This window comes from Malania oleifera, chromosome 7, assembly GCF_029873635.1.
Source record: "Malania oleifera isolate guangnan ecotype guangnan chromosome 7, ASM2987363v1, whole genome shotgun sequence".
Taxonomy (NCBI): Eukaryota; Viridiplantae; Streptophyta; class Magnoliopsida; order Santalales; family Ximeniaceae; genus Malania; species Malania oleifera.
The window spans coordinates 89,334,229-89,355,998 of NC_080423.1; the positions used below are offsets into that span (position 1 = coordinate 89,334,229).

General features: G+C 35.8%; 1 protein-coding gene across 3 annotated transcripts; it reads left to right on the plus strand.

Annotated features, from left to right (window-relative positions):
• The first annotated feature begins 655 nt into the window (after positions 1-655).
• LOC131160540 (aspartate aminotransferase, mitochondrial-like) lies at positions 656-19,368 on the plus strand. 3 transcript variants are annotated; one of them, XM_058116333.1, is made up of 10 exons: positions 656-1,151; positions 1,272-1,357; positions 2,787-2,993; positions 3,124-3,229; positions 3,637-3,741; positions 3,820-3,992; positions 4,456-4,615; positions 4,713-4,808; positions 4,896-4,990; positions 19,053-19,368. In XM_058116333.1, the coding sequence occupies exons 1-10, from the start codon at positions 954-956 to the stop codon at positions 19,132-19,134; spliced, it is 1,308 nt and encodes a 435-aa protein (XP_057972316.1). In that variant the 5' UTR covers positions 656-953; the 3' UTR covers positions 19,135-19,368. The 3 variants fall into 3 exon arrangements, with proteins under 3 accessions (XP_057972316.1, XP_057972318.1, XP_057972319.1); XM_058116335.1 differs by having other exon boundaries at positions 685-1,151; positions 4,456-4,609; XM_058116336.1 differs by having other exon boundaries at positions 1,014-1,151; positions 2,807-2,993.
• Positions 19,369-21,770: the final 2,402 nt, after the last annotated feature.

The window sequence follows — 21,770 nt, forward strand, 5'->3', positions numbered from 1 at the left end:
GACAAATTTCTCTAGATATTTTAAAAATTGCATGAACTTCCTTAAAGTTGATAAAAAGAATTTAATCCTTTTAAAATTTTAAAAATTTAACAAATTTTTTTTATATTTAATATTTAGGTCATTTATACTCCTTTTTTTTTTGTCAAATATAAAGAAGCCTGCAGGCCTACTTGTTTTTTTATAAAAAAAAAATTATAAAATTTATAAAATCTCAAAAAAAAAAACTTATACCATTTTTTTCAAATCTTATTTTTTAAAATTTTAAATGAGTCTTTTTTTTTTTGTTTTTTGTTTTTTAAAACTTTAGGAGCAATAGCTTCACTTTTCAGTGCCCAAAAAATGGTGTGATTTTAAAAATTGCACGAAGTTTGACAAAAATAATTGAATCCTTTTACAATTTTAAAAATTTAAACAATTTTCTTTTTATATTTAATATTTAGCTCATTCATACTCTTTAAATATGTTTTTTTTTTGTCAAATATAAAAAAGCCTGCAGGACTACATGATTTTTATAAAAAAAATTAAAAATTTATAATCTCGATAAAAACACTTACATCTTTTTTTCAAATCTTAATTTATTTTTTTAAAATTTTTGTATGAGTTTTTTTTTTAGGAGCAATAGTTTTTCAACTGATCATCCCTAGCGTAGAGTCGTAGACTATTCCTGCTTGCATTCAACTCTCCTAGCCTTGTGCCTTCACTGTTCTCCGCATTCCACAGGCAAAAACGAGAGAGATTTCAATTTCAAGACACAAGGGGAGGAGGGGAGCCCATAGGAAAACAGAACATAGGCACTGCAAAACCATGGACACAGTTTCAGGTTTTCCAACCTCCATCATCTTCTTAAGCCTAACCCTGCAAATCATGCTTTGCTTGACCTCGAAAGAGCAGATTTACACAAGCTTCGAAGGGGAAGTATCAGCTGCAGCAGAGGAGGATCATCAATCATCATCATGTGGAGGTGTTGCAGAGCGGTTGCAAGTAGGTTCATGTGCACCTCAACTTCAACCTCAACCTCAACCTCAACCTCAACCTCAATCTCAGCCGTTGGATGGTGGGACCATGTGGGACTGGCTCCTAAAGACCCCATCTTGAGTGTTACAGAGGCGTTCCTGGCTGACACTAACCCCTACCGGATCAATCTCGGAGTGGTCTTCTTCTTCTTCTTCCCTGTTGCTTGAATCGATTTATGATATAAACAATGTTTATTATTTAATCTATGGTATAATTATATAACTGGGGTGATTTTTTTTTTCCCACCTGTAATTTAGGGGGCTTATAGGGACGACGAAGGGAAACCGATAGTGCTTCAGTGTGTTCGAAATGCGGAGGCCAAAATTGCGGGTAGTGATTTCATGTGAGTTTCATTAAGTGTTTTTAACTGTTAATTTATGATTTCGTTTACTGCGATTTTTTTTTTACGACCTTTTTTTTTAAGCATTTTAATTGTTCGTTAAATTTATGATGTTTGGTTTGAAAATGCCATGTTTGTTGGAGATTTAGGTTTAATATGATCTTTTGATATTTTTTTTTTTTATGTTAGTGCATCACTCTTTTTTGTCATTTGATTGAATCACAAAACTATTCGGAGCAATGCCACTATTGAAAAGGGTGTACACAAGGACTGAAAAAGTCTTCTTTTCTTTTTTTCTTTCCAGAAATGCTTTTAAATTTCATCGTTCTTTGTTGCATCTACAATTCACTGTGTTTTATTGAAAAACTTTACCGGGTGTACTCTTGCCTAGAGATGCTTAATTATAGCCTATATTTATGCATATGCTCCAGAGGAGGAGCTAAGCAATCAGCCCCTGTTGGAATTGGAAAGTAGGAAGTACACCCGCCCCCTAATCTTCAAGTGCAAAATAAGAGGAACTGAGGACCAATGGTCGAACCACTTTCAGGTCATCAATCCTAACTAGGAAAGGAGCCCAGCCCAATACAATAACTACCATTTGGCGCAATATAGTTGATGGTTCATCATGTGTGAGCTCAAAAAGCTTCTCTTTATCAAGCATCAATATTTAGATGCCAACAGGATTATGGAGAACTGTTGAATATTTCAAGAAAAAAAAAAAGAAGAAAGAAAATCATATGTTTAATAAAACTTTGGACCATTGATGCCAATATCAATGTCAGATCATGTAATATCCATCACATGTGCAGTGTGTCTATGTGCACAGTAGACTTGCATTTTGCATTGGATGTGTTCCAGACTCAGATAAGAACTCACAGCTCCAGTCCTCGCAACTAGCTGCCTTTTGTGAAAAGCTGTGGGCCATGAGAAAATATTTCTTTAATATTTGGATAATACCTTATTGATATATCAAGCAGAAATTGCATTAAAGAGTAATCACACTCAAGTAAACTAGATTTAAGTTGCTTGACAGGTTACCTATGTCCACTCCAGAAAAGAAATAATTCCTTTATTGTGAGCAAAGAAAGCAGCACAATCAACACTGAGGTTCTCTATACAGTAAAATCAAGGGCCTACGTTTCTTTCTTATGGTTATACCACAGAATACTGTCTTTGAACTAGAAAAGAAGACCCAAGTAGAACTTGGTTGTGAACTGGACTAATCTACTAAATGCACCAATTTGATTTCTCCTCCATGCCAAGTGGTTGGATCAGATGTGCCATTGTCAGTCATAATTAGAATACAAGACACCATCACAGCATGGAAGAAATTTAATTCCCTAATTTGTGTGTGTGTGTGTGTGTGTGTGTGTGTTTGTATTATATTTTTATTCCCTAGCTTACTTTAATATGATATTCAATGGCATAACAGGGAGTCACATTCAAATGCAGTTAGTTCAAAACTTGTTGAGGAAAGTGTGAAATTGGTTTATGGTAGAGATGCAGATGTAGTTAAAGAAGGGAGATTTGCTGGAGTTCAAGCTCTTTCTGGCACTGGTGCTTGTCGTCTGTTTGCTGAGTTCCAGAGGCATTTTTACCCTGAATCACAAATCTTTTTACCTGTGCCAACCTGGTCCAAGTAAAGTTTGTTCTGCCCCCTCTTTCCCACTTTCATTTTCTCACAAGCTTGTGTGAGATAAACTATTTAATTCAAATTATATATAAATGCTTCTTACTTCCATTGAGATTCAATTACATTCATTGAATAGCCACCACAACATTTGGAGAGATGCCCAGGTTCCAGAGAGAACCTTCCGCTACTACCATCCTGATTCGAAGGGATTACACTTTAGAGCACTCTTGGATGATATCAAGGTGAAAGAGTCTAGCTGAAAATTATTTTAGCAAATTCAAATGTGGCTTCATGCACTCTCGACTATTCACTCTCTCATCTTAATCAAATGGAGACAAGCTTCTCACATTTGTCTACTGGCCTCACCTGTTGGCCCTAATCATTTGTTAAAATGCGGATCATTTTTGACAATATGCCACTAGGGCAGTCAGAAACCATCCGTTTGGGCTGAATGTTGGCTTCTTTTTGGAGCTAATGAAACAATCATTATTTTCCATAGGCAGAAATGCTGGCTTGCTTTTACACTCCGTAGAGGGATGTTAAGGTGGGAAGCATGAAGTCATGCACTAACATAGAAATGAATTTGCATGCATTAAACTGATAAATGGTTAGCTAAACTGACTAGGTTTGGTTTCCATCATTTGTGTAGAATGCCCCAAATCGTTCTTTTTTCTTACTCCATCCTTGTGCTCATAATCCAACTGGAGTTGACCCTACTGAGGAACAGTGGAGGGAAATCTCGCTTGCACTCAAGGTAAGTCGTGACCAAGCATTGGACAGTATCTCCTCCATCTTTATAATTACTTTTAGTTACTACATTGATCATTTGCAGGCAAAGAATCATTTTCCCTTCTTTGACATGGCTTATCAAGGTTTTGCCAGTGGTAATCTTGATAAAGATGCCCAAGCAATCCGGATATTTCTTGATGATGGACATTTAGTTGGCTGTGCTCAGTCCTTTGCGAAGACTATGGGATTATATGGACACAGAGTGGGATGTCTCAGGTAAAATCCAACAATCTACATTTCTCACTGCAGCTTGATGCATTTATTTGTGTTATTTAAGTTTTTTGAGAGATGAGTGACCATTGACTATCTTTTGGTCCTTGAAAGAGACCACTCAGCAAAACACACCCCATATGAAGCAGGAAAAATCAGACACAACAACTTAATTTCAAGCCTTAAGCTTCCAACCCTTTTTTGTTTTCCCTCTCATATGTTTCTTAGTGAAGCTGAGCAATTTTAGATATTGTAAATAATTTTCAAATTAAATTTTTTTTCAGTTACTGAAAGAAAATATATGTCATGAAATTTAAAATTACAATCCCTGGCCTTTCCCAAACTCATTCCTGTGTTTACTGATGTTTGATACCAGCCAGAGATTGTAAATATTGCATCATCATATTTTATGCCTGCTTTAAAGTGTGATTGTTATTATTGTATTCTAACCCGAATTCAAATTCTTTAGCATTCTTTGCATGGATTCAAAGCAAGCTAGTGCAGTTAAAAGCCAACTACAGCAGATTGCCAGGGCAATGTACAGCAGCCCACCTGTTCATGGTTTATTATTGGTTTCAACAATCTTGAGTGATCCGGATTTAATGGCCCTTTGGGTGGAAGAGGTGAAGGTACCCTTTTTTTCCCACACTTCTCATTTTCATCTTTCCATTTACTCTTTAATCTGGATTACTGAATTCTTTTGTTTTTTGTCCATACTATTTAAAGGTTATGGCAAATCGTATTGAGAAAATGCGGGCTACTTTGCGTGAAAATCTGGAGAGATTGGGTTCTCCTCTCAATTGGGAGCACATAACTGACCAGGTTGGTAGTTTAATAGTTGAAGTTCATTAAGATGCCTTCAGATGCACATGGCAAAAGTCATTAACCAACGAATCTCCATTATTGCAGGTTGGGATGTTTTGCTTTTCTGGATTATCTCAAGAGCATGTTGATCGGTTAAGTAAAGAATTTCATATCTACATGACTCATGATGGCCGGATAAGGTATGAATTTATCTAAAATGAATGGCTAAGAATGGTTTGAATGGCAGGTATGTGGAAGTTTTTACATACCTGTTTCCTTGCAAGTTTTGAAAAAAAAAAAAACTATAAATTAAAATTTTGTTAATTAATCATCATCAGGTCATTAACCTTTTAGAATTTTGCAGTCCCAATGAACTGTTTTGCAAAATCAAAAGAAAACTTAAAAATCTCTTGGGGCCCATTTAGTTGTGTAAAACAATTTCCATTTTTCATTTTTTTAGTTTGCCAAAGAATTATAAAAATTTCAACTTATTTTTTTAAATTTCTCAAGATTTATATTAAAATTGTAGAAAATAAAGAGTTTGTTTAGTTGTGCAAAACAATTTTCATTTTTATTTGTAGGTTTTGAAATAAACAGAAAAAAAAAACTTGTTTTTCAATTTTCCAAAAAATTATATAAGATAGCGTTTAGAATCACGGATTTTAGGGCTTGGATTTGGATTTATGTGGATTTGGAAGAAACTCAACACATAATCTGCACAAATCAAAGTACAAGGTCTGAAGTCCATGCAAGAAGTCAAAATCAAGAAAATAATAAAAATATGTTTTTCAACTTTCCTATATAAATTTAGAAAATTGGAAAACAAGGTGGTTTTTTATAATTATTTGAAAAATTAGAATGAAATGTAAAAAACTATTTCCACAAGCAAATAGTGCTAAAACTTTTTATTATGTTATTTTTATACAAATGTTGTGAAACTGAAAAATTAGCTACGTTTTTTTTTAATTTTTTAATTATTTGGAAAATTAAAATGGAAAGCGAAAACTGTTCTCCACAATGGCCCTGGGATGCCCCTGTTGACATTCTTAGGGAGAAATGGAACATTATTTGATGTTTTGGATCATTCATTTGATGCATGTTTCAATGACATGATCTGGCTTGCTTTTCACCACACAATACACAATTTTATCCTGGAAAAATTAATTTCCTATTGAATTCCAACTAGTATTTGGACTTGGTTTATACTTTATATAAGCTGCTCTTTCCTTTTCTTTCTTTAATTTTTAAAATTTTATTAACCTTTTGCCTTTTCCATTCAAATTGCTCCTTCTCTAAGGAATCCCCATGCTAGGTAAGAGAGTTCACATTTGTAGCACTGAACTTGGTCAGGTAAGAGAGGCCACGTACTTAGCACCTAGTAGGTCAGGTCAAAGAGGCGATGTGCCCAACAACTGACTAGGTCAGGTAAGAGAGGTCTCCTTAAGTTAGGTTGGTGATGCCGCAAGCATACTGCACAACTAATTTAGGTTAGGATTCTTCAAGCATCATTCATGTGACCAGGTCGGTGCTTTGCCTTTTCATCATTGTTGCTTGAATTATTGAATTCAGTTGAAGAGATCCCTCAAAGGTTGAGCCCAAGGTGCTTTCATAGCCGTTGCTTTTGGGCAATGTAGGGCTGATAGCATGCCCCAGGAAAAATGATACAAATAGGTAGTCATAGCAATAATGAAAAGGAGACAAGGAGGTGAAGAGCAAGAAGGGCCTGGAAGGAATAGGTTGGGGTTTAGACAAATCACTGTCAATAATCAGATTGAGAAATATTTAAAAACACAAATGATAATGTAAACATCAATTTTTGTTTATCACAACCCAAATCAAGGGGAAAATGTGCAGTGAATTGAAAAGGGCCATGCCCTATACATTTAAAAAATAAGCATGGCAAACAAAATAACATGAAAATAAGAGTTGTTCAATACTCATCCATGCGAGCAAGGTCTTCAATAAGGTCCCCAGTCTTATTGTCATTGTTTGAATTCATGAATTTAGCAAAATAGACCCTCGGAGGTTGATACCAATTTTTGTTTTATTTTATTTTATTTTTGCAGTACTTGCTTATGCAATCCTTAAAGCAGCCTTTTTGGTATGGAAAGCATAATTATATCCCAGAACTCAAAAGGATTTGTTAGAATGCTTGAACAGCAGCTGCATGGGCATCCTTATGTAGGGCCTCATCCCTCTACTTGTGTGCAACTTTGAAGCGATTGTTCAGCTAGTTGTTCTTGTAACTCAGCTCGACATTATGAGTTTCTAAGGCCTGACGCTAGCTTCTTCCTCCTCCAAACACGCTTAGGTCATGACCAACTTCTTGTGCAGCTCTTTAGTTGAAGTGCCACATTCATTTTCTCATCTAGGATCATGGTAATTGTCAATGTTAGTGTTCGTCTGGGACTCTGGTGTGATGTGGTGAGTATCAAGATGGAGGGATGAGAATAATAGAAGAGCAGAGTCACCACTTCATCTTTTTGGGAAGTGAAAAAAACGAAGAAAACCCCAATAGTTATCTATGGAAAGAGAGATGGGTTCTAGAGTTTGGTTATGCATACATAAGGTGTTTAAGTACCTTACGATATCCATTCTACAAATGGTTCTTGTCATTGGTTGGATGTTTGTCCTGAAGGGAAAGAAAATTGAATAGGAAATTGAAAGAAGGATAAAGAATGAATGTTATTTCTATGTGCCCAAAGCAAAGACATTAGTGTTATGATTTTAGGACGGACGGGATGGCCTAAGGGCCATTATTGTAAAGTCCTAACTCTTTTTCAAGGAAAGAAAATCGAAAGGGAAAAAAAGAAGCAGGGGAGGAGTATCCCTAATTTGGAATTTTGAAATGACAAAAAGGGTAAGTCACTAAATGCTTTTGAAAAATGATAGTTTTGGAAAGAATTGAATTTGAATGTCAATGTTTGAAAGAGGAAATTTTCTGGACGAAAACATTGGATTTGTATATTGATTTGAACAAAAATATGATTTTTGAAAAAAAAAATGTTCGAGCTTTTGTAAACATCTAAGAACATCATCATCAACATATACATGAAAATTTTGAAAAACACTTGCTTTGGAAAACCTTTATTAAAGAGATGAAAGAACAAACACAAAATTATAATATTCTTTGACAAGGCTTTTACTTTGCTTTTCCAAGCATCTTTTGAGATTTTCTTTTTGTTTCTGCGTGTAAACTATTTTTTTTTTTTTAATTTTTTTTTTTTTTTTTTTTTTGTTTTGTTTTGTTTTTACTAATTTAAGCAAATTAAACTAAGTTGAATAAAAAGGAAATAAAGGAACAAAGGAAACAAACTATAAGAATGCATGCTAAAGGGAGAGAATATTTGTGTGAGATTATTGTCCTTTAAAAATTTCTATGCTCTTCTATTCTTGTCTAAGAAGTAAATACCATGCAAAAAATAGAAGTACCTAAAAGAAAACAAGTAGGAATACCAATTAAAGAAGGAAACTCTGGGTGAAAGAGAACCAAAAGGGAATCAAATAAAAATGCTAACTAAGAAGGAAACTTGCTTAAAGAAAAAGAAAGAGAAAGAGAAAGAGAAAGAAAACAAATAAGAGTACCAATTAAGGAAGGAAGCTTACATAAATGAGAAGATACCTAATATTGTCCCCTTTGGGGTTGTCTTCTTTGGAGTTGTCTTCTTCCATGGAACAATGCTACCAATTGTCTATCTCTCTTGCTAATTCACTCTTTAACTCTTCTCTCTTTTTTACTCTCCCTCTCTCTAGGTTACTCTCTTTCAAAAAACCTGAGCATAATTTCCCCTCTCATTGAAACCACTCAACCAAACTAAGATGATAAGAACACGAAAATGGTAGTTCATACACAATCCAAAAAACACATGTATTTTCTTATAAAAGCAAAATTTTTACCATGCCCGAGCCTCATATAAACTATATAAACTTTACATGCAAATAGTAAAACATGACCGAATTGATATTTTTATCATGCTTGAGGTAGGCAATCATGCTTATAACTTGCTCTCATAGCAAAAACCACAACTTTGTCATGTTTAGATTGATAACACTATGAACATAATGAACATGGAGCGTGGCAAGACAAGGAACATGGTATTACGTGACAAAAGTACATTCTTTCATGGAAAAGGTATGATTTTGATGAGATAACATGAGCATGAACTCACACTAGCAAAATCATGGCAAGGAAATGCAACAAAAGAGGATAGAGGTGTACCCATAGTTTTCAAAATTGGTGCGTAATAGCTGTTATGGATGTTTGTAATGGTACCAATGGCTTTCAAGACTATTATGGGGTGATGTCTCAGATGTTGTTCAATTCAATACCGTAACGACTATTATGGTTTGTTATGGTACTATAACGGCCATTATGGACTGTTACGGGTCGTTATAGTGCGAGATTGGCAGTGAATGATTAAAACAAGTTTTTGAGTTTGTTTTTTTGGATTTTCCCCTTTCTTTTCCCTTTATTGAGGCTTGGAAACTCAATTTTAAGTTTGTTTATTTAGTTTGCAATTTTTGTATTCAAAAAAATTCATTTTTGGGTTTATTTTCCTTGACATTTAGAATGCATTTTTTTTTAATGTCTACCATTCAAATAAACATAATTTTTTCTCTCATTAAGTTGCACATTTGTATTCCTCTTGATTGTATTTTATTTTATTTTTTGTTTTGCTTGCACCCACTTTGGATGCTAAAATACATTCTATTGTATGCATTTGTGTTCTTGTTTGAAAGAGTACAAAAATTCCATGAAAAGACTAAAAGAGCATAAAATATGGCATTCTATATTTTATATTTATTTATATTTATGATTTATTAGTTCAAATTTCACTTACAATCAATAAAGTAGTGAAAAGTAGCAAATGCATGATTCTTCTCACCACTAGCAACTAATGCAACTAAGATGACATCCAATAGTTGTAGTATTTAAGTTGATTAAAACTTACTAAAAATTATTTAAAGCATTGATTTTGGGATCAAAACATATGAATCAATACATTGCGACCATGACCATTACATAGATCCTTTCCGTTATTTAAAACCATGGGTGTACCTTTAGTAGAGGAGAGAGGAACCTCAAGGCCAATCCTTGTCCTCCACCAAGAAAAAATTCCTTCAGTACATGACGTACGTCCCTTCCCCCTCCCAATACCACGCGTGAATTTCCTATGTTTTTTTTCTCTCTAATAATCCATAAGTCTCCACCTCCCCAAAATTCTAGTATGTCTCTTCTCTCCCCTTTAGTATCCTTTTATAAAGCCATGGAAGCTAGGGCTTCACCTTAACTCCATTTTTTTTTTTAAAATGCCCCTAAAGATATGAGGAGCTTCCCTCTTGTCCCGAATAGCATTTGGGCACAACTCTAGCCCCAGTTGATATAGGATGGTTCTAAGTAGCCCTGGTCCTACGGTTGACCCTTTTTGTAGCGTACACACAATATCACAATCTATGGGAAGAATTGAATTAGCCAAGCATGAACATTACAAACATATTCGTATGATCACAAGTTGTTGAGGTTTTGAAAACGTATATGATTTGGTTTAAAAGCCCTTAGTTGATCATTTCATTCAAGTAATCAAGTTCACTTTAAAAGATGTTATATTGGAAGTCTTAGATCACAAGTCCTAGCGTACAAATCAAATATCCCTAAGCATGGTTCTAGCAAGCATGTTCATGTTGAAAATCTTGGAAGATTCAAAGAGAATGAACAACGATTTTCAATCAAGGATTCGGCTAAAGTTTCAATGGTTACAAGGTACTTTTAGGGCTGTTTTATATGGTCACAAACAAAGAATTGAAACAAGCTTACCAAAAGGTTCGGAATGACAAACACTAAGATACACAAGTACTCGATCGCACCACGAAGAAGCTTGTTAATCCTTAGGAATCTTGAGACAAGAATGAAGCTGGTTGTGGCTGTGAGCTATGAAAGAGGAGTGGGTGTGTAGTGTCGATGATGACATTGATGTTGTCGTGGTCTCTCACCACCCAATCTTTGGGGAGACGGAATGTTGTCACAAGGAGAGGAACAAGATTCGCAAGTTCAAGCAAAGGTTTTTTTTTTTTAATTGATAATGCAATGATCCCTTTTACAATACAAGTGATTGCATATTTATAGCCTTACATGAGCATGCACATGACTTGCATATGGCTTCTTAAAAGATTAAGGAAAATAAAAAAGTAAAGTAAAACGTTTAAAACATAGGTAATGAGGTTCCTAGGAAATAGTTTGTCATAGGAAATAGGTGCCTAGGAACTATAATAATTATGATAGTAGAATTTAGGAACTTAAAATGAAATAAATGCTTCTTGAAAATAATAAGACTCTTTGACTTGCAAGTTGTCATGCTTCTTGGAAAAACCAAGACTCTTTGACTTGCAAGTTTTCTTCTGCTTTCCAAGCTAGCTTTCAAGAGAAGCTTCAATTGCTGCAAATAAAGTTCACATCCAATGGTGGACTTCGGGTGGTCGTCCATGTGTCACAATATCTGCGAAAGATACTCGAGGTGCATGTTGATCTCCATCATCTCTATTCGACCAAAAAGAATTCTCCTTTGGAGAATTATGTCGAAAGTTCTCGGTATACAGCTTTGGGTTGAGACAAAGGATATCATCTTTAAGAATCCAATTCCCTTTCCATTTGACCAGAAACTTTTGGTAAGTTCCAGCTCGTGTGTTTGTTGTTTTAACATTCAGAATGTTTTCAATTTGCTCAAGTTTCTTTGGTGGGACTATTGGTGGTGGTAAAGGTAAATTTGGCTTTTTTGGTGCAACTGGAGTTATGAATGGAGTAGGTTCATCTGTAGGGTTAGTAGGGCTAGGTTCTGGAAAAGAATTAGCTTCTAGAAAAGGAATTAGATCTTCAACTTATACCAAAATCATTAGGAATATCTAACATGTAAGCATTAGAACTTATTTTCTTGAGAACTTTGAATGATCCCATCCTTTTGGCATGAAGCTTTCTTACCTTTCCTGAAGAAATCTGTTCTGGGTGAATTCGAACCATAACCATATCACCTTCTGAAAATTCCTACAACTTGCGATGTACATCAACAATAGATTTATAATGCTCATTGCTTAAATTAATTTTCATTCTTATTTGAGAGTGTAAATCGTGTATGTGCTTTGCAAATGTATTAGCCTGCTCACTCACTCTAGACTCAGGTGGTAATGGAATGAGATCTACAGGCTTCCTAGGACTATATCCTGTAACAACCTGAAATGGGCTTAGTTCTATGGTCCTATTCACTGAACTATTGAATGCAAACTCGACCATAGGAAGGAATAAGTTCCAAGCTGTGATATTCTCACTTACCAGACATCTCAATTGGTCCCCAAGACTCCTATTTACCACTTTAGTCTGCCCATCAGTCTGTGGGTGATATGCACTAGAAATTTGAGTTTGGTGCTTGGTAATGGCCATAAGGTTTTCCATAAATAGCTCACAAACTTCACATCCCTATCAGAAACAATGGTTTTAGGAAGACCATGAAGTCTCGCTACTTGAAAAATATAGTGGCAATCTTGTAGGCATCATGTGTTTTATTGCATGGAATAAAATGTGACATTTTTGAAAATCTTTCCACAACAACGAACACTGAATCATTTCCCCTGGTAGTCATGGGGAGGCCTAACACAAAGCATATACTGATATCCTGTCATGGGATGTGTGGCACGGGCAAAGGGGTATACAATCCTAAGTTCTGTTTCCTACCTTTTGCTGTTTGGCAAGTACGACATTGCGAAACAATCCTAGCAACATCTCTCATCAGACTAGGCCAATAGAAGCTATCTTCAATCATAGCTATGGTCTTATCTCTACCAAAGTGAACCGCAGTACCTCTAGCATGTAATTCCCAAATCAGTTGGTCACGTAGAGATGTGGATGGGATACACAGTGTATATTCTCTAAAACGAAATCCACCATGAATCACAAAGTTTGGGTGAAAACTAGGAACTCCCTAAAGCAAACCAAAAAAGATATCATAGAAGTCTTTACATTGAGAGTACTGTTGCTCGATGCTATCGAAGCCAACAACTTTCACCTGAAGAGTCTGTATGGTGGCTACAACTCAGCTCAAAGCATCACTAATCTTGTTCTCAACACCAGCTCAGTCTTTGAGTACGAATGTGTACTACTGTTTGTACTCGACCCATTTCATATGTCTATGCCCTAGCTTCTTTTGAGTATGTAAATACTTAATGGCCTAGTGGTTTAGAGTACTAGACAAACTCTTGATAAAAGAGGTAGTGTCTCTAGTGTCGTAGTGACTGTACTATAGCATAAAATTCCTTGTCATAGGTAGAACACCACTATTTTGCCTCATTCAACTTCTCACTAAAGAAGGCTATAGGGTGTCCCTCCTGACTAAGTACTCTAATGCCTACACTTGAGGCATCACATGCAACCTCAAATAATTTTTGGAAATCTGGGAGGTGTAGCAATGGTGCCTTAGTCATCAAATCTTTTATATCCAAAAAGGCTTTTGTCACAAATTTCGACAATGTAAATTCTCCTTTCTTGAGGCAGTTTGTAAGGGGGGCCATGATGGTGTTAAAGTTCCTAATGAACCTTTTGTAGAATGTGGCTAAACCATGAAAACTCCTCACATCATGTATGTTCAGGGGAGTAGGCCAATCTTTAATGGTTTTGACCTTATCAGGGTCAACCGAAACGCCATGCTCAGACATAACAAAACCAAGGAAGATGACGTGTGTAGTCATGAAAGTACACTTCTTTAAATTGGCATACAACTTTTGCTCCCTTAAAACCTCAAACTCTTTCCTCAAATGGACAAGGTGCTCCTTCCTAGTCTGGCTATAGGTCAATATATCATCAAAGTAGACTACAAGTGAAAGACCTTAATATGTTAGTCATAACTCTTATGAAAGTGCTCGGCGTGTTAGTTAGCCCAAATGACATGACGAACGACTCATATAACCCATCCTTCGCCTTGAAGGCATTTTTCCACTCATCTCCTGGTATGATCCTAATCTGATGGTATCCACTTTTAAGGTTTATCTTTGGAAAAATTTTGGATCCTACCATCTGATCAAGCATATTATCTAGTCTAGGTATGGGAAACCCATACTTGACGATGATGATCTTGTTGATTGCTTTACTATCAATGCACATCCTCCAAGTGCCATCTTTCTTGGGAATAAGGAGAGTAGGGCAGGGCGGCAGGCACGTGGACTCATGCTCTCCTAAATAAAGCCCTTTTCTCTCAGCTCATTCACTTGTTTCATCAACTCCTCATGGGAGGTAACTCACTCTAGTGGTGTTTCATGCTCAGGAAGGGTTTCCTCAGTCTACACTATCTGGGTATCTTAACTCTCCTGCTCAAACAACTCTTTTATTCATGATATTCAATAATTTTCCACTAGTTTTTGTCTTTTCCTTCTTTTTCTTACCTTGCGATTCTAGTGGACTTAAAATAATTCTCTTGCCATTACACCTAAAGGAATAAGTGCCGGCAGACCCATTATGTGAGACATCCAAATCATACAACCAAGTCGTACTAACAAAATATGGGCAGTGTCCATGGGAAGGATATCACACGAAATCTCGTCCTCATAATCACCAATCTTAATGGGGACTAGGCATCTATTGCTCACGGGCATGGTAGTGGCATCAACCCAAGCTACCTTATGTGGTTGTGGGTGTGGCTTAACTTTCAATCCCAACTTCTCAGTTGTGAATTTAGACACAACATTCATGCTGCTACCACCATCTATGATCATCTTTCAACTTTTACTCCCACACTTGATGTAAGTAAGGAAAATAGAAGTGCGACGCCAGTCCTCTTGATCCTTGGGAATGATCATAATGCGTCTCATCACAGTCAACTGGGCACTCTCATTTGGCTCACTTGACCACTCATCCTCACTAGGTACAACTTCAAGAACATATACTTGATCCTCCTCAGGCTCGTCCTCACCATCTTCCTTATCAAGTACCAAGTTCTTGGTGAGACATTGTTTTGGCAAAGTGTCCTTGTTAATGGCACCTGAAACACACTGCATTGCCAAAACTCTGGTGAGAGGATCCGGCCTAAAGTGTTTGTGTTCGACATATATCGGATATCGACACCTGCCTGACACTCTCCAACACATAAAAAATTAATTAATAATTTTTTTTTAAAATTTTTGGACATGACTGAGACACTTCCCAACACAGCAAGGACACCTCCGGGATGCTTCTTGCACCAAAACGCTGCATTTATGTTGCCCTTCTAATTCTATTGACAAAGCCATCAAAAAAGAAAAGAAAAGAAAAAAGGATAGGTCAAGAGATCAAGAGTCAGGTTCTCTGATATTGGGGTGGTTGGGCTTTGCAGCCCTAGTGCCACTATACTAGCCTTGTAGGCCACCGTTGGACCTCCTAGCCCCCAAAACCCCCCCTCTCTCTATGCGAGGTTATCGCCATTTTGCCACTCTTTGTTAATATAATTTTTTTTTTTTTCACTTTCTTGACAATCGATGCCCATTGCCAATGATCAGCCATGCCCTTGAGTTATTTTTTTGTTGTTCAACCAATATTCTATAATATGAAGATAGTTGATGATTTTATTAGTTTAGTTAGTAAAATGTGCAAGTTTGTAAAAATATGTAATTGATAATTTTGCATGAATGGTGCTTATATTTCATTTAAATCAAAATATCCACATATTTGTAACATGCTTATATATATATATATATATATATATGTATGTATGTATGTATTAATATATTAATATTAATTAATCAATGAATCTCTGCCATGTCATATCCTTATTTTTTCAAAATTGTTGTATCGAGGGTATGGTGTCATTTTTGTGTCTCGTATCGATATCAGTGCTTCCTAGGGTTAGGCTGTGTCCCTTTGATCTGAATAAGGCAAGTCAATCATACTAGACTGAACTGTGAGTTGTGCATGAGCTGACTTGGAGCAACTGTGATAATGGAGGACTTTACAAAAGATATCAAGAGAAAGAGAAAGCCTGATCATGAAGAAGTGTTTAGTAGGCATAGCTCATTTGCAGATTGCTATTAAGCTTTGTCCTTGGAACTAGGAAGTCAAGGGACTTCATTGTGAGGGATGAAGAACGCGGAGGCTATCTTGTCTCAAGCTTGTCTAATGTGAGAGCACAACTACTGAGTTCGCAGGGTCAAAGGCACAAGGAGGGGTTTGTAAAAGGGATCTTAAAGAGGAATCCTAAAGGAAAACCTTTAGAAAACCGTGAAAACTAGGAGAATAGGCCCCTCCCTAACAAATTCTGGTGAACCAATGGTATTTCCCTCAAAAAGGGGTTGAGAGTTGGCAAAATTAAAGAAAAAGAAGGATTAAAGGAGTGAAAATCCAATGTCCCCCCTGAAAGGACAATGAAAAATCATGCAAGAGAATAGCAAAAGAGAAGTAGCATACCAGAACCTGTAATGAAGGGAAATTCGAAGGTAAGGGACCCCTGCATGAAGCACAAACAGCACCTCGAACCAAATTTGGAGAGGTACACAAAAGATGAGAAGAATCTTTAAATACCTGCCCAGCTCCCCACGTACACAATGATGGGATCTCATCCAACTGATAGATTGCTCCCTCTAACTGGCCTATAGACATGTGATGAGTTGCACCCCTAGAGAGTTGAATACTAAATTGAAATATTAGTTTTAAGACTTTTAGTCTGTCAATATTTAATAGTTAGTAGTGACAAAATTACTAAAATTTGTCTAACCCATGTTATGTTCCATAACTTCCACCTTAATTTTTAATTCTTATATGTAAGAATCGTCAAATTGAGATGTCAACGAGAAGAAATGAATGAAGAACAGCCTAGTCAAAACATTAATAGTCATTTTGTTACTCCTGTGGAGGGAGCAGTCTTCTCGTGGTCTGTAAATTCTGTGAAAAGATCATTGAAGGAGCTGTTATGCAATTGAAACAATACTTGGCACGGAAAAAGGTCTAGTTGTTGGGTGTACAAATGTGACAATACAAGTGAGAGAACAGATGATGAAGCATCTTCAACAATCTGAGAAGAAGAGAGAAGCAAAAACGACAAGAACTGGAAGCTTAAATTCTGGCTGGCGCTATTGTGAACCATAACTTTTGTATTCTTTCCATTCAACACTAAGTCAACATGTGTGAGACCCTTTTCATGGGTTTTGCTCTGATTTATTTGTCATTGAAGTGAAAGTTGCCCAACTCCTAAGCATCTCAAATGCCATTGCAAGCTTGTGGCTTTGGTAGTCTCATCCAACCCTCTCAACATTGTTGCATGTAACTTGCATCTGGTGTTGGAGTTAAGCTATTGTGTTCCATGATCTCACCAAGTTCATTTATCTCTTGTCAAAGGCATCATGGACTTCTTGTCATTACCTACAAATAAATAGAAATTCTTAAGAGCTCCTGTTGTTTGCCTTAAAGCTCTCTTGGCCCCTCCTAAAGGGATTTTAGTGTAAGCATCACACCATCATGCTCATTTGGCCTTGTCTTAACGTTATCAATGGCAACCGCTGGCTGTCTTGGCATCTTCACTAGGGATTTAACCTGAGGAATAAGATTCTCTAGTTCTGCAGCTCTTTTCTCAGAAGCATCATCACAATCCAAGGATCCTTTAATGCCCTTATGGCCTCATGCCATATAAGCACACCCATAGGATTGGATACCTTTGCCACCTTTAGAGTTCAATTACTCCCATTTCAAAGCTTCGAGTTTAGCAACTCTTGCCTCAAATGCCTTAATGCACTCTGTTTTGCCTGATTTGGCAGCTCTCGCATTACCATTCATGGTGACTAACCATGCTCTATACCAATTATATGGACCCAATTTTGCTTGCACTTGTATGGTTTGTGCTGCACCTTTTATGGCTCCTAAAAGCTAGTCAGCTAAGGTTTACTCAAGCAAGTCTATATGAACGAGCATTACATGAGTAACGTGAAACAAGGTGGAGGTTATGGAACATAACATGTTGTCACTTACCCTTTCTTATCCCTGCCATCTTTATGGCAGTTGTCACTACCCCCTTGTTATCCCCTTTACATTAACACACTGGTATATAGCGCCTGACTAGGTTAGATAAGAGAGGCCACATGCTTTGGCACCTGCTCAAATCAGGTCAGTGAAGCTGCATGCATAATACGCAGCCAGGTCAGGTCAGGTCAGGTCAGGAGGGTACAGCTGACACCTGTAAGACTAAGCAAGTGAGGTTGCATATGCAGCCAGTGCTCAGATCAAGTGGAGAAGAATAGCATCTCTATACCTGACTAGGTCAGGTCAGTAGGTCACATCCCAGGCACAAAGCTATGTTGAAGGAACACGCAACTGCACCAGGCTACCAAGGACCATGTGCCTGGAAGGTGCTGTGGCCCTGAAGAGACCGCTTAGCAGACAACAGGCACCAAATGCTTTTTTGGCGCTGATCACCGCCTAATGATGGGGCACAAGTGAATTTTTCGTCCATTTAGCTAACCCTAACGACTCACGTCTCACATACATAACCTAGGGGAAGATTTAAAGAAGGAAAGAGAAAAATAACCCAGGCAGATTCTTTCCCCTCTCCAAGTATCATTATGGATCCCCCTTTGTTTGAGCCTCAGAGCAATCCCCTTGGGGTCGCCTGGAACCTCCCAAGGCATGCTTCTCTAGTTGTGGCATGCAAATCATGTTAGTGCTCATGACAGATGGTTTTGTGCAACAACTATAATCATCTATTCGAATAAAAACAATTTAATTAGTCAGACGTTGCAGGTCAATTTTAGGGAATGTTTGATAGCCATCTTTTCTGCTTTCAAATTTTCCAAAATGCAACAGGGAAAATGCAATGCAGCACCAGGTTCACTAGGCTCCATGCCGTACTAGAGCTCTGCGGGAGGCTATGATGTACACAACCTTATCTCCAAATTTGGAGAGGCTGTTTCTATGACTTGAAAGCTTGACTTCCATGTTTGGTTGGGTCGAATACCTTTATGAGGTCAATGCTTTTCTCCACTTTCCCCGAGAAAAAAAAGGGGGGGTTTTTAGTGCTGTAATTTCTCAAAAACAGGATTGATCCATTGACAATTGAAAACAACTAAAACTGGTGATGTTTGTCCCCACCCCCGAAACCCAAAAAAAAAAAACAAAACGAACAAACAAACCAAACAAAAGGAAATCATTTTCAGAAGCAAAAATGTTTTTAACTGAATTAATGCTTTGTTTCCTTCATTCCAATGCCTTTTGATAATGGAGAAGAGACATGGAAGTGGTTTCCATTATAACATGTGATGGTGCTGCAGCATGGCAGGTGTAACCACAAGCAATGTGAAGTACTTGGCAAATGCAATACATGAAGTTACCAGATCAACTAAAGCTGCCTAGATTCTCACATCAGGTTTTGTTACTTTTTTATACGGCTGATTTGTACCTCCAATGTAGGTACCTTACATTTGACATCGTACTGTTGTCCACAAACATTTGAAAGTCAATGTTTCAAGGGATAAGAAAGAAGCCCACTGTACAAATTTGTGTGGTTCATCTTAGCTGTTGTGACACAAATCAGAATTCTTTAACAGATAAGAGAGGGATAATGCAAGCAGAGGCATTTTTATTTTCCTTTCCCCCTCTTTCTCCTCTCCATGTCCACCCAAACATTGGTCTATGCCTTGGAGAGAAACCTATTTTTAATCCAAAACTTAATAGTACACAGTTAAAAATTAGAGAAATGAAAACTAGAAATCAAAATCAAAAACCGGAAACAAAAATTTAAAACTCAAGACTTGCCTGTTTGCTTAACATTTAAGAAACTAATATAAATTAACAACTTAATTAAAAAAATACTCATTTTGATTCTTTAAATAAAATGATATTATAAAAATGTAATTATAATAATAAAATGACGAAAAATATGCATTAAAAAATTTCTATAATAAAATTATTATTATTATAATTATTTTAATTATTTTTTCTACTTTTAAAATTTATTTATAATAAAAATTTTATTGGACATGATAATTGAAAAATAGTAAAAGTATTTTGTAAGTGGCTTTATTATTATTTTTTAAAAATTTATGTTTATTTTTTTAGTTATATTTAAATTCATATGATCATTTAGTGTATAAAATGAATAATTTAATCGGAAAAAACTATCTGAATATTAAAATTTTTGACAACAAGCTACTAAAACATTGGAAAATTATAAAATTTGATTTTCAATTTTTTGGTAAACAATTAAAAATTGATAATAGAAATAGAAAAATTCGACAATAGAAATATAAAATTAACAATACACAAATAAATACATTTTAATAACATGTTTCTTTAGAAAACAGAAAATAATAATAATAATAATAATACTAAACATGCCCTTATATAAATTAAGCTTAAACAATAGGCAAGGATGGTTTTTGAACTCCAATTTATGAAGTGATGCACAAAACTAGTTCCCATAAAATTCAACAAATGCAGGATTACCATTGTGAACTATCCCCACCAGAGTGTGTGAACTATCTCATGTCTCATCTTGCAAGAGAGATAAGAAACACCAAAATTAATTGAAGGCCATGGTAAACATTTTTTCCCTTCACAGTAAATCATCCATAGAATTTAAAAAAGGCATTAAAAATTAGGATATGTTTAGTTGTGAAAAAAATATTTATTTTTTAACTTATTTTTAAAATTTTCAATATTCGTATTAAGAAGATACAAAATAAAGAGTTTCAATGTTCAAAATATTTTTTTCATTTTTATTTTTATACTTAATGATTATCATGAGAAACATTTGTTTTTTAATTTTTAAAATTTATGTAAGATAATATTTGAAATCTCTAGGAGCTCGAATTTGAATTTATGCAAATTTAAAAGAGAAGCCATTCATCATCAATACAAATTAGAGTCTAACGTCTAAATTTTTTATTTCTATACACGAAGCAAAAGTTAAAAATTTAAAAAAATAATAATGAAATGATGTGTTTCATATTTTCTTTATTTAAATTTAAAAATTTTAAAAATAAGATGACATTTTTGTAATTATGCAAAAAATGTAAAAAAAAAAAAAAAAACTATTTTTACAAATAAATAGTGTCAAAATTATTTGTTGTTTAAAAATGAAAAATCACCAGTCAGTTGTTCTTTGTTTTTTGTTTTTTTCTTTTTTCCCCTTCCAGCACTCATTTCAAAACACACTTCCCTCTCCTGTGCTATAAAATTTCACGATAATAATCTCATCCCAGCCGGCCCTCCCCCTGGGCGATATTGCACCGAATTGTTTATTGAAAAAAATGGTCCACGCGCACTTGAGCTTCCCGGGTACAGTCACCGGCCACCATTACAAGAACTGCCGACAGATTAGATAAGCTAGAAAAGTTTTGTGCTTCATGCGTTTGGCTGGCTTTCTATCATTTTCATTCTCCACTCTTTAGTGCAGAGAGAGAGAGAGAGAGAGAGAGAGAGGAGTTGAGGACAAGAAGAAAGAGCTTTCAATGTGAAAGAAAGGTCACAGGTCTTGAACCTCAGTGGCATGAACTCGGCTCTCTCTTTTTGAGGTAGGACAAGAAGAAAGAGCTTCCGAGTGGAGACAGGTCACAGGTCTTCACTTCACCCTCTTCGGCTTGTTCTTGGCTCTCTCTATTTGAGATGATAAACACAAATTTGCTTGTGGGTTAGGTATTATCATTGCTGTTTATTTGATAGGTCGAATTTATTAAATGGTGTCTTTAGTATACGTGTGATCTGCATGCTAAATCTTTTTTTTTTTGGGTGTACCCGCTCATTCTGTTGATGGGTAATAGTCACATCCCATTTAGTTGATGACGAGCATCTAATGAGAAATTTTTATAATTTTTAATTTAAACTTTTTTTTTTAAAAAAAATTTTGATTATTTAGGAAATAAGTATGTGTAATAATTTAAGGGTTCGTTTCGATAAAGAATTTCACTTGGAGAAACAAAATAAAAGGAAATTAAGAAAGGAATTCATTTTCTACTATATTTTCCTTATATATTAAATTCAATTAGAAA

Bases quoted from the DNA above. Each gene is read 5' to 3' on its own strand.
- LOC131160540 (XM_058116333.1), top strand. From the start codon at position 954: ATGTGGAGGTGTTGCAGAGCGGTTGCAAGTAGGTTCATGTGCACCTCA. The intron at 1,152-1,271 runs GTCTTCTTCTTC...CCTGTAATTTAG, and splicing joins ACCGGATCAATCTCGGAGTG to GGGGCTTATAGGGACGACGA. The intron at 4,616-4,712 runs GTACCCTTTTTT...TACTATTTAAAG, and splicing joins TTTGGGTGGAAGAGGTGAAG to GTTATGGCAAATCGTATTGA.